This window comes from Schistocerca serialis, chromosome 1 (assembly GCF_023864345.2).
Source record: "Schistocerca serialis cubense isolate TAMUIC-IGC-003099 chromosome 1, iqSchSeri2.2, whole genome shotgun sequence".
NCBI lineage: Eukaryota > Metazoa > Arthropoda > Insecta > Orthoptera > Acrididae > Schistocerca > Schistocerca serialis.
The window spans coordinates 490,419,180-490,433,166 of NC_064638.1; the positions used below are offsets into that span (position 1 = coordinate 490,419,180).

Consider the following 13,987-nt stretch of genomic DNA (forward strand, 5'->3'; position numbering starts at 1 on the left):
TAGCCTACATCTCTTCTGTTTTCTTCTTCTTTTCCCTGTGCCTTTGTCCAGCAACTGCACAGAGTCGACTTACTTATTGCATAAGTTCGTAGTTTTTTTCATAATTTTAAGAAACCGAACTGATACAAATGTCAGAGACTTTAGTCATCAATAAAATATTCTCCCTCGCTGTTAAGAACATTCTTCCAACGCTGGGTAATTTTCCTATTCCGCGACTGTAGAAATCATATGGTTTTGAGGTGAAGAACTCATCGACCCATGTCCGGAGCGCATTTTCATCTGGAAAGGAAGTTCTTTGAAAGGTTGTTCGTTAGAGTGCGGAAAAGATGAAAATCTGAGGGCGCAAGAGTAGGTGAAGAAGTTGGGTGCGTTATGACTTCTCAAACCAACTCCTGTACCGTATTTTTTGTCAGTCTAGCAGAATTCGAGCGGGAGTTAGAAGTGGAGTAGCATCATTTCACTCTGTCTTCCCGATCGTCGTTCTTGGACTGCATCTGCAAGACGTCTCAGTTGTTGACAAAAAATGTCATCAGTGACGGTTACACCCCGCGGAAGCGAACTGTGGAGCACTAAACCGTCGCTGTTTCACCAGATGCATAACATTATATTTTGTGGTTGTGCAGTTATTTTTACGGGGAGTTGCTGCTTTATTTGCGCTCAGCCATTCCTTTCTTATCCTTCTGTTAACATAAAGGCACCATTTCTCGTCACCAGTAACGATATAGGATAGGAATGGTTCGGGTTATTCACGAGCCAATTGACGACGTGCAAGCAGAGACGTATTTAACGCCACCCGCTGATTTTTGTGATTTTGGCTGAGAGCATGCGGTACACACATATACCCGATTTTTTAACTTTCCCCATTGCATGGAAATGTCGCACAATGTGATTGATCACAGTTGCCAGAGTACAATGACGTGGATCATTGTGGATTAATGCGTTTAAACCATCTTCATCAAACCCCGTCGGTCTTCCTGAATGTGGAGAGTCACTGATGTCAAAACGATCCTCCTTAAAACGAGGAAACCATATTCTTGTCGTTTTCTGCCCAGAGGAGTTACCCCACACATGTCCTAAATGTGTCTCCCTGCCTCCGCTGCTGTCCCCCCTCTATTGAACCCAAGTAGAGGAGTATGTCGGAAATGTTCCGTTTTCTTCGACATTCCATTTTCTACCCTGCACAGATCTACTCCCTATCTCCAGATGACTCAAATAGCAACTGTGACCTACAAATAAAAGATGACAGTCAATAAATAGACCCGCAGCAACCAGAATGCCAACATGCAAAACAAAAACGCTACGAACTTATACATCAGTCTAATATTAACGAATTTGGCATTGTTAGTTTAAGGAGTGGCCGGATGCTCCTCCTGTCTCTACGCTGTTACCCCCCGGAACGGAATATGTATACCCCAAGAGTCTGCGTGTGAAAGAGAGCGAAAGTTTTCGAAAAGTTTGCGAATTGCGTAACTGAGACGAGAATTGGCTGGGTACCAGCTCGGTATTCACCCAATGGGATGTGGGTAACCTCCTGAAAACCACATCCAGTCAGCCGGCACACCGACGTTCAACGTTAATCAGCCGTACGGATTCGATCTGGGGCCGGAGCACCTCCCGTCCCGGAATTGAAGTTTTACCACACACGGATGCCCAGGTGGTATGTCATTACTAGAGATCGGAGTTAATGCGTCATATAAACCTTAAAATGTGCATGAAAAAGACTTAAAAATGCAAGTGAAGTGTCTAAATATGTAAGATCAAATAATAAAAAAACATGGTAGTTCTGCGTGCATTATATCTCAAAGTCCTGTGCATATCAATTACGAGGACGAGCGCCGGCCATGCGGAAAAAAGGTACATTTAGAACGCCGATATCATTTTCTGAATACTTTCTGGAAGAGGTTGGGAAGGGGGCCTTTCTGGGATTATTTTCTAAAAATTTGCAAAATGGGGACGCATACCGTATTTCAAGAATTGTTCTTTCTTTGCTACTATTGTCGGTAACAAGCGGACGCGATGCGAGTGAGTTGCAGCGAAACTACAGGTATGTACGGGACCAACTTCGAGATATTTCGCAAGCAGAGGAGCACGCTAAAAAACTCCGCAATACTTTATTTAAAAAACAACATACAACCATGAAGTTTTTTCAACAGTGTTAAGTTTTAATTAATAACTCTTGAACCAAAGCATCATTGACAATTTATTTTACATTTTTCTGCTATTGTAAACATAAACGACGAAGTAATGTTCCAAATGTTCGGTAGTAAGATTGCGTCTTCGATCACTCAGAACTTTTTTATAAGCAGAAAATGACCGTTCTACATCAACTGAGATAACTGAGTAGTATTTGAATTTGGGTGCTATGTTGGCGCTTATTGTTTCTGGCAAAAGACCACCCGTCCCATTAACAAAACTACCAATTTGGCACAAGGGTTCAAAGCCCGTGTTATTGTTTAAAATGTTTTCACACTTTTCTTTAAGTTTTCTTGGGAATACCTCCGGCAATAAGGAGCTCACTAGAATAATTTATTGATTATCTGTATATATTGATTCAACACCAAACTTTGAGTTTCAAGTTTTTTTAATACTCGCAGGTATATGGGGAAAATCAGTGCTAATCACAGCAATGTCTTTTTAAATACCGGAATCATTAAAAGCTTCCTTGCATTGGCAAGCTGCTAAAGCCTTTGCACTATAGAAGTCGTTTACTACCCCTCTAATGGCCTCGAAACGTTCATTGTAAAACAACACAGCTTTGATCGACATACCCCAACGAGTTACCACTGGTTCGGGAGGTAAAGAGCACATTTGGTAGTTTTTCTTTGTAGGTCTTGATGCGAGCAGGAGCCTTTAGAAACACTTTCTTTGTGGATGAAATCAGTGTATTTACATTCACATACGTGGAACGTACTTCTTCGGCAAGGCGATGTACTCCATGAGCAAAGAACGTGACATGAATCAAATTGGGATGAAATACTCGGAGGGCTTTTCCTGCTTTGGTCATATAGGGAGCAGCATCTGAAATAAACACAAACACCCTTTCATCTGCAGTAGATTCTGGGAATATTTTTGTAATACCCTCATTCACAAATCTGGCGATCGTAGACTGATTTACTTTTTCAAGTTCTTTGCAGGCCACTAAATAGGAAGAAGAAAGCTCTTTTTTTTAAAGTTTCAACAATTAAATTTGCACTGTAACGGCCACAAGTGCCTGTAGTCTCGTGAACTGAAATCCAGATAGTCCTGTCGTTGATTTCACTGCGTATTTATATCAGAAGATTTACGGAAATTGTCGGTATGTAATTTTTATGTAATGTTGATTCATGTGGTACATTTTGATTTAAGCAATATTTGCGCAGGAAGTCTTTGAGGATAGGGTTTGTAATTTTGGGAAGAGTAATATTGCTTGCAATGAATGTCATCACACAGATTCATGTTAAATCGACTTTTTTGATTACCTTTGGACAAATCCCTGCTACTGCAACTTGCTGTTGTCAGAAGTTGTTGTCGTGGTCCTTTCTTCTGCATTCTTGCGTTATGAAGATTTGTCTTGACATGCTGGTCTATTTGAAACATTTTTTTGCATGAAACGTTTTTCTCGCAGACTCGACTATATAAAACAATTCCGTCATATGTAAATATTCCAGGATGGTCAGCAATCCACGAAATGACGTTTCTTTTTTCCGGACGGTATGGTGCACAACACGTTACACACTACACGTCGTAAAGACGTTCAACTGTGTACAAGTAAATAGACAGCTAAACTGAAACAGTGGACATGCGACTAAAAGCTTGCGAAGTTGAATTTAATTGTTGGCGAGGCGTACGATATAACAGCGGAGGGGATTATTGGGGGCGAGGCCGCAAGAGCTTTGACTCTGTCTGCCCGTTCCTGTTCCTCTTCTGTAATGACTTCGCTTGGCAGTGGCCTCTCGATTAGCGATTGTATGCAGTTCTAGGTCGCGGTCAATCTGTGAGACATCAAACCTAGATCGAGCTAGACACCGCACGTCTAAATTTTTAAAATATTGTAAACATAGAGCAAAAACATGCATCATCACTAGTTTTCAGTTAAAATATGAAATAACCGGTGAAAAGGAGCCAAATATTCAAATGCATATGCAACATGCAAATGCATATAATCCGGTCTCTAGTCATTACCCGTTATATGGTCCTAAAACATCCCAACATCTTTTAAATGGCTCCGGTCGTGCTACATGGTGAGGAGACTTGTGACTGGGGTACTCACCCATCTCGAGCAGCGTGTCGTAGTAGGCGAGCAGGCTGGCGCGCTGCATCACGCGGTACAGCTGCAGCTCGGCCTCGTTGCCAGGCGCCGACGTCAGCACCACTGCAACACACGGCACACAACACGCGTCACGCCACGCCACGCACTGCCCCAGCCCGCATGCAAGCGCGCAGGTGCCGCCTGCCTCAAACTGTCACATATCTCAGCAACAAAACAGGTACACGTGTTTCACACTCGGCTACGAACAAAAAGAGCACAGTACTGTGAAGAAATTGAAACTTGCTACAACTGGCTGATCGAGCGACATAGTTGCAATCGTTGAGCGTCATCTCTGCGCTCAACAATCACTCCCTTGTAGTTTGTAAGAACCGTGAGGTGTCAAGTATCTAGGAATTACACACAGCTAGGGGCCGTGATCAACACGCTGGCCTCGCTGTCTGGATGAAGAGGATTCGAATCGCACCGTTCGACTATCCTAATTTACGTTTCCCGCAGTTTTATACATTAGTCGAATGGAGGAATAACTTCTCCAAAAAGCCGCGGTTAGGTGGTGATTCTTCTTTGATGACTCATTGTCAGGGGAACGTAAATCTTTGTCTTTCTTCTTTTACAAATGACTCTTGTATTACAGACGAGCGTTTATATTTTCGGATCATTAGGTTAATTCTTCTGCCCATATATCTGAAGCCAAATATCTGATGATCGCCAGTAAACCCCTGATTCCTTAAAGAATCCAACTCCAATGTATGAAACAGCTTCAATTGTCTGATTACTTTACAAATGAGTTAATGTGTTAAATATATTGGCCGCGCGGGATCAGCCGAGCGGTCTTAGGCGCTGCAGTCATGGACTGTGCGGCTGATCCCGGCGGAGGTTCGAGTCCTCCCTCGGCATGGGTGTGTGTGTTTGTCCTTAGGATAATTTGGGTTAAGTAGTGTGTAAGCTTAGGGTTTGATGACCTTAGCAGTTAAGTCCCATAAGATTTCGCACACATCTGAACATCTTTAATGGTTCAAATGGCTCTGAGCACTATGGGACTTAACATCTGTGGTCATCAGTCCCCTAGAACTTAGAACTACTTAAACCTAACTAACCTAAGGACATCACACACATCCATGCCCGAGACAGGATTCGAACCTGCGAGCGTAGCGGTCACGCGGTTCCAGACTGAAGCGCCTAGAAGCGCATGGCCACACCGGCCGGCCGAACATCTTTAATATATTGACGTTAAGCTTGTAGGCGAGAGAACTTTTATGTTTAAAATTTGTTTGAAGTCGCTAACTTCTCTCATTATGAAACAGTGGGTGAGTATAATCGGTGTAATTTGCTTTCCGTTTTAAGAAGAAGTTAATTTTCAAGCATCACAACGTTTATGACTTCATATCTCCTCAACTATGTGTCGTACAGTGTTACAATTTTTCGGGTGTATTCGGTGGTACTTGTGGATACAGTCTCCAAAATTTGTTCCGAATAGTCAGTAGTAAGGAAATAAGGTGTTAAAGCGTCGTGCCGGATACTGAAATTTTACTGCACGAACAGCTAAAATGTAGTAAGTGATAATCTTTTTACATCTCAAATGTCTTGGAATCCATGGGACCGATATTTTACCAGTATTAATGTCGACAACAGGCAAAAATCGTCGACATCCTCTATTCCTAGAATGCATAGACAGCCTATATGCACAATTAAGTTTGTACATAAACCCCAGTGCGCGAGTCCTGGTTGCACCTGGCCTTTTTTTTAAGTTTCCGTAACGGACCTACGAAATGTAAAGAAAGTTTTATAGGCGGTATAGTACGTTGTATGAGACATAGTAGAACTAATTCTTACAGTTTGATGACACCAGTATTAATGTCGATAACAGACAAAAATCGTCGACATCCTCTATCCCTGGAATGGATGGACTCTCTCTATATACAGGGTTATTACAAATGATTGAAGCGATTTCACAGCTCTACAATAACTTTATTATTTAAGATATTTTCACAATGCTTTGCACACACATACAAAAACTCAAAAAGTTTTTTTATGCATTCACAAATGTTCGATATGTGCCCCTTTAGTGATTCGGCAGACATCAAGCCGATAATCAAGTTCCTCCCACACTCGGCGCAGCATGTCCCCATCAATGAGTTCGAAAGCATCGTTGATGCGAGCCCGCAGTTCTGGCACGTTTCTTGGTAGAGGAGGTTTAAACACTGAATCTTTCACATAACCCCACAGAAAGAAATCGCCTGGGGTTAAGTCGGGAGGGCGTGGAGGCCATGACATGAATTGCTGATCATGATCTCCACCACGACCGATCCATCGGTTTTCCAATCTCCTGTTTTAAAAAATGCCGAACATCATGATGGAAGTGCGGTGGAGCTAAGACTGTCAATCCTAAGGGCCCGGGTTCGATTCCCGGCTGGGTCGGAGATTTTCTCCGCTCAGGGACTGGGTGTTGTGTTGTCCTAATCATCATCATTTCATCCCCATCGACGCGCAGGTCGCCGAAGTGGCGTCAAATCGAAAGACCTGCACCAGGCGAACGGTCTACCCGACGGGAGGCCCTAGCCACACGACATTTCCATTTACCATCCTGTTGAAAGATAAAGTCGGCGCTGTCGGTCTCCAGTTGTGGCATGAGCCAATTTTCCAGCATGTCCAGATACACGTGTCCTGTAACGTTCTTTTCGCAGAAGAAAAAGAGGCCGTAAACTTTAAACCGTGAGATTGCACAAAACACGTTAACTTTTGGTGAATTGAGAATTTGCTGCACGAATGCGTGAGGATTCTCTACCGCCCAGATTCGCACATTGTGTCTGTTCACTTCACCATTAAGAAAAAATGTTGCAACTTCCGCGGGCTACGCGTGAAACTTGCCCGCACGCGTTCAACCGTTTCTTCGCTCACTGCAGGCCGACCCGTTGATTTCCCCTTACAGAGGCATCCAGAAGCTTTAAACCGCGCATACCATCGCCGAATGGAGTTAGCAGTTGGTGGATCTTTGTTGAACTTCGTCCTGAAGTGTCGTTGCACTGTTATGACTGACTGATGTGAGTGCATTTCAAGCACGACATACGCTTTCTCGGCTCCTGTCGCCATTTTGCCTCACTGCGCTCTCGAGCGCTCTGGCGGCAGAAACCTGAAGTGCGGCTTCAGCCGAACAAAACTTTATGCGTTTTTCTACGTATCTGTAGTGTGTCGTGACCATATGTCAATGAATGGAGCTACAGTGAATTTATGAAATCGCTTCAATCATTTGTAATAGCCCTTTATAATTAAGTTTATACAGAAACCTCAGTGCGTGAGACCTACTTGCTCCTGGACTTTTCTTTTTTTTAAGTTTCTATCACGGAGCTACGAAATCGAAGGAAAATTTTATAGGCCGTAAGAGAGTAAAGTAAAATCAAATCTCGTACTTTGATGATACACTTCCACAATACGCTGTAGCCTATGGAAGAATATTGTTATATGTCAACAAAGTAATTCAACTATCATTTGACAAATTCAAATAACAGAATCAGGTATCACGAGCAAAAATAAAACGAAATGACGCCACTGCTCTTAGTAGTGTTCACATCTCACCAGCATAAAGACAGAAACCTGTCGTGAGTGACGAATGTCGAGAGCCGATCCGCAGCCAGCGACACATGGATCACGCACTGCTGCGCGCGGCAGCTTTGCCGACGCTCCTGATGCTCGCTGCCTCTCCGTTCAGTGGCTGCATCAGTGCTATGACGCGCTAAGCCCTGCTGACGTCACGACAATGCACTCGGGTTACACACGAGCATTACAGCTGCGCTCCACACTGCAGACTAAAAACGATGGCACAGTGTGCCACGGATCAAAAGGACGTCGAAGATTACTAGGGTACGTATGGCTACTACACCGTCCTTTTTAGACCAAATAAAGTTTCTCATAATTAAACGTTTCACCTCACATCTTGCATAATGCCATACATAAACCAGCAGAGCACTTATTTGAAATGACGTCTCGCGTATATGTGTGAATTCAGAGAATAGCTGCGTAACAGTATCTACCGGAATAGTGGGTACGTCAAGAGGTGATCATGCTTCTCGTGAAAACGAGTTGGATTTCCTGTCCGTAAGTGTTAGCTTCGCTCCAGGGTGCCCCTTTCCTCCAACGTGCATTCGCTGATGTTTGCTATCACATTTTCCACAGTTTCGCGTTTTCCTGTTGTGGGTGCCAGTTATTCAGTATCAAAAGTGTTGCGTAGCCAAGGTAATTACTAGGGCCTTATTACTATGCATTGAATGCAAACGAAATTCAGGCTACCTTCATAGGTGAAGTTGCTAACGACGTTTTTAAAACACGTTTAAGTTGTTGTTATTCAGCTATTGTTTGGGGCAAGCTTGTCACCAAAAATCTTACACTGACACTGATCACATCAAGGTTGGTAGCACATATCCTGCATAGTAACTCTCAGGATCGCTATTGTCGAGGGGGGAGGGAGGACGGGGAGGGGGAGAGAGAATTTGAAAAATGTAGCCCTGTAAATACGTGGTAACCTGTTACAATCACGAGGTAGAACCAACAGCTCATGTTAACACCAGTACATCACTGAATCCACGCGTCCTGGTGTTCCAACGTATATTGAGCCGTTACCGCGACCTCCCTGCTGATGCAAACTAATGAGACGGCGGGGAAACGCCGGTGGATGTTGTCGGTTCGTGTAGTCTACGCTATCTGATCAGACGTATCTTGACGTATATTAGTGGTCATTAATATGGCGTGTGTACAACCTTCGCCTTTATGATAGCTTGAACTTTGCTGCGAACACCTTCAATGAAGTGTCTGAATGTCTGTGCAGGAATGACGGCCAATTCGTCATCAAGAGTCGAAACCAGAGAAGTAGTGATGTCAGAGACTGGAGCAAAGGCGACGTTCTAACTCATCACAAAGGTATTCCATTGCGTTCGGGACTCTGGGCCACCCAGTTCACTTCAAGAACGTTATTGTTCCCGAACCATTGCGTCCGAGATACTGCTTTATCACACGGCGCACTGTCACGCTGATGCAATCATAGTCTCGAAGTGTTCCCCAACACTACGCGTCTGCAGCTCGTCGTCTAGTGGCTCTGGATCGCGGGGTCCCAGGTTAGATTCCCGGCCAGCTTGGGGATTTTCTCTGTTCGGGGACTGGGTGTTTGTGTTGTCCTCATCATTTCATCACTATCATCATTCGTAACAGTGGCTAATTGGACTGGGCAAAAAAAATTGGACTGTGTCAAAATTGGGACTTTGTATGGGCGCTGATGACCGCGCAGTTGAGCGCGCCACAAACCAAACATCATCATCTTCTACACCACGCAGTAAACAGTGCTGTGAAACGTTCTCATACCCTTCCGCATTTAACATTTTCTTAACCGCAATAAGGGAGAACATCCCCATACCAAAACACTACGTCCTTCGTACTTCGCTGTTGGCACCACACATGACAGGTAACGTTCTCCAAACGTTCGCCAAATCCAAAGCCTTCCAGCGGACTACTACAAGATATAGCGTGATTCATCAGTCCAAATTACTCGTTTCCAGTAATCCACTGCCTAGTGGCGACGCTTGTTACACCACCTCAAGCGTCGCTTGGAACTGATCACACAAATTTATGGCTTATAACGAGCCACCGAACAACTGTGCCCCTATGCACAGTAACTGTGCTAGCTGTACTACTGGTAACACTTTGAAACTGACGAGTGACTACTTCCTTTGATATCATGTGACTTCTTACAACAACACTCCGCAGTGCTCGACTGTCCCTGTCCATCAGTACGTGAGGTGTGCCTGGCGTTGGTTCAGGTTAGGTTGTTCCTTCGAGTTTTCACTTCACAATAAAATCTCCAACACTCGACTTGGGCAGCTCTAGAGAGGCTGAAATGTCCCTCATTGATTTTTTGCTCACTTGACATCCGACGACAAATCCACGTTCAGAGCCATTGAGCTCTCCTGAACGACCCAGTCTGCCGTTTCTATTTCTCTGCTGACAACACTAATACTCCCAGTCTCCTTTTATACTGTCGCGTGCACTTCTCGTGACATCTAGTGGTCAATTCCGCATTACACAGGAGCGTCGGAACGCTTCTTATTAGGTAGTGTGTATTCCACAAACCATCTTACTGTGTGTGGCATAGTGTGCCAGATAATTTTCTGTCGTCCCTGCTACATTAGCGATCAGTGCCCAAATCGACACGGACACTAGCTACAATAAGCCCTCGACTGGGCTGAACTTAACCATCAGTTACCGCAAAATTAACACGCCCACTGCGAAACACTAATTGCCCACGCAGGATATCAATAACCCTTGCAATAACAATATTTATGTTACAGTCTTTAGAACAGCAGTACTTGTGGCGCCACGCTCACCTTCCGCGTTTCCTGCTTCAATACCGAATAGTGCGCGGTAAGTACCGTTGCCGGCCAGCCTCGCTGTGATTTCCCCGACGCGGTCATTCCGAGAGATATACGTATGTGTGAGGAAGTGACTTGTTTATCTGTTCTTGGAAGGTACACTCTCGGTGATTCAGTGGTAAAAGTAATGTTTCATCAGTCAGTTTAACTAAGAAACGAAGGTACATCTGGTGTTAGTAGGCTATTATTCGAAAGTCTATTTTTACAACTGACCGTGTGTCCTGTGCAACAGAACGATGGCAATAAACGGACGAATGATAGATTTCTCCTCTGTTTCTGATGTATGCGCAACAACCAAAGAACAAAAGTATGCCCTCCCATTCCTCTTTAGTTCCTTTTGTACTAGCAGTGATCACTTGACGGTACTTTTTTGCAGTCGGTAATCGCAAACACTCTGCGCACAGTGAGTTTGCTATCGTGTTTATGCGTACAGATTGCGCTGTACGCCGACGACACGGCACTTTTCATGACCAGCATGAGCGTTCAGGTCATGCCTGCGACGACCTGGTGTTATCGGCGGCGAAATGAAGGGTGTCATTCAATGTAACGAAGTACCAAGTACCTAGCGTAGCGAGTGGCTACACCATTTTTGCATATGTTGACTCGATGCGATTGCAAAATTGTTTGTGGTAAGGTCTTGATGATGGTCATCATAGGTAGAAATTAATCACCTAGTGTAAAATACAGTGGTCCGTAACTCGTATAATGGTAGCGAGATGCCCCAGTCCATGGACTTGAGGCAGACAGACATTCCTGGGTGGGGATATTCATTCGGGAAGCACGGAGAAGTACCTGAGTGTCTCGGTAGGTGTCCAACATGATGTAAGTACGGTGAAGAATTGAGGAGAAAAGCGGTGTTGAGTCTGAGACAGCTCTACTCGTTTCTAAACCCGACGACCAAAGTCCGAAACGGCACTGGAGTTTTTAACATATTAATGTAGCTTGTTATCGTGCATTTCGGATCAACATTTGAAAGGGCGCCCAGAAAATAAAAACAGAAACTGACATCGAACGACGGAAGGAACAGGACGCGGCGCTAAGCCTTCATCGGAGGTCGGGAGAAGAGGAATAACCGTTTAAGAAGATCGAGCTGGTAGGTTTGTTGCATATGGGTGGGCCTGGCTAACAGGGCCGGCCAGGGTCCTGGGAGGACTTCCCAGCGACGGAGCGGGTCGTGCCGGAACCATTAGCCGCCTAATACCGCGGCGAAATTGGGAGCTGGTCGACCGCAGCCCGCTCCTTCTCCCCCCCCCCCCCCCCCCCCACACCCCCACACCCTGCCGCCTACTTACCCCCACGCCACTCTGGCCAGCATAGAGTCGTTGCACCGCAATCTCCAGTACACACACATTCCGGCCGCTTGGCTTCGTCCCCAAGATGCGCGACTTGTGTCAGTGTCCATACCTACGAGTGACGCTGTCCAAGACACCTTAAAATAAAAGCAAAGAAATGATTTTCTGCTCAGTAGCTGGGCATAAGATTGGAAAGACCGACAGAAACTGATCTCGGGTAAGGCCAGTTCAGATACCGGAGAAATGTAGGAACACGCGAAGCAACACTGACACTGTAACACATTAGAAGATAGGTTGAAGAAAGGCTAACCTGTGTATGCAGCATTTGTAGATTTAGAGAAGGCATTTTTTTAAAGTGATTCGCAACAGGTGTCAAGTATTTTCTGACATGCGTGACACTCAGCTGTCTCAATGTGACTTTTATATGTCGCGTGGACAGGAAAAAAATGACGATTACCGAAGTACGTGTTAAAATGCAGACTGACAAGTCAACCATTTCTGAAAAATAGAAATTCGTCACCATCAAATACAAATTTAAATGTTAGAAACTATTATCTCAAGGTGTCTGCCTGCAGTTTAGCACATTATGGAAGTGAAACGTGATCAATAAATTGAGACAAGAAAAGAACGGAAGGTATTGAATTGTGGCGATACAGAAGAATGCTGAAAATTAGATAGGTAGATTGGATAACTGTTGAGAAGTTACTGAGTCGAACTGCTTAGAAAATAAACGTGCTGTACCACTTGACTAAAAGAAGGGCTCGGTCGATAGGTCACGTCCTTACGCATCAAGGAATCGTGAAGTTGGTATTCGAGGGAAATGAGGACAAGAAGGGGGGGGGGGGGGGGGGTTAAAACTGTAGACGGAAACCAAGGCTTGGCCATAGTAAGCAGCTTCAAACGGACGTGATTGCGGTAGTTGTTTAGAGATGAAGATGTTTGTGCAGGATAGACCAGCGTGTGCACCTGTACAACCAGTATAAGAATACACTGGGACCAGTCAGAATACATGGAACTGACGCAAGCCGACAAATCAGGCAAGGAGGAGTCAGAGGAGGCGTTGCGAATGGGTTAGTAGTCCCCCTCTAGGCTATGACCTCAATATCTTACAGAAGGGTGGTTCGTCAATGGAAAACTTATGCTAGCCATGTCGATGAAAGGAAGTAACCCTCACCAGATAAAGAATAAGACATTGTCCACTGTCCCACAGTTTTCTTCTCTGGTGGGATGAGCAGCAACATGTGAACCTTATGGGCTAAGACTTTCAATACAATCAAAACGCAGAAGATTTGTTCGATTTGTAGAGGTGTTTTATAAAGACATGGTAAAAAGTTCGATTTACTGAGGTTCCAATTAGCAAGAGTCGGCTGTATTACCTATGCAACAAATTGAGCCGTTCAGTTTAGAATAAGAAGTTCGAAGCGTTCTTCCATGAGTTTAATAAATACAAGAGATGCATATAACAGAGATTTTTGTCATAATAATATATTCTCCTCCACTATTTACAACAATCGCCAACGCTGGCATAACTTTTCGGTTGTGCGACTGTAGACATCACATGGTTTTGAGGCGACGAACTCGTTGAGCCACGTTCAGAGCGCATTTTCATCTCCAAAGGAAGTGGATGAAGGTTGTTCGATAGAGAATGGAAAGACGAAAATCGATTAAGGTGGGTACTTCCCAAACCAACTCCTATACAGTGTTTTTTCGTCAATCTAGGAAAATGCGGGAATGAGTTAAAAGTGGAGTACCATCATTACACGCAGTCTTGCTTGTCGTTATTCTTGGACTGCGTTTGCAAGACGTCTCAGTTGTTGACCAAAAAAAAAAAAAAACAAAAAAAACCAGCAGTGATGGTTAGACCTCAGGAAAATAATTTGCGGTACATTACGCCGTCGCTGTTCCGCCAGATGGATGACATTATCTTTTGTGGCAGAGCAGATGTTTGCACGTGGAGTTGCTGCTTTATTTGGGCACAACCATTCCTTTCTTTTCCTTCTGTTAGCATAAAGACGCCATTTCTCGTCATGATATAG

The 13,987-nt window shown here is 44.4% G+C and overlaps 1 protein-coding gene across 1 annotated transcript in view; it reads right to left on the minus strand.

Annotated features, from left to right (window-relative positions):
• LOC126484545 (NGFI-A-binding protein homolog) overlaps window positions 1–13,987 on the minus strand; it is a 427,936-nt gene that overhangs the window by 185,779 nt on the left and 228,170 nt on the right. The window contains exon 2 of the mRNA XM_050108131.1: window positions 4,250–4,351. Coding sequence (XP_049964088.1) covers window positions 4,250–4,351 — 102 coding nt within the window. The remainder of the gene's footprint in view (window positions 1–4,249; window positions 4,352–13,987) is intronic.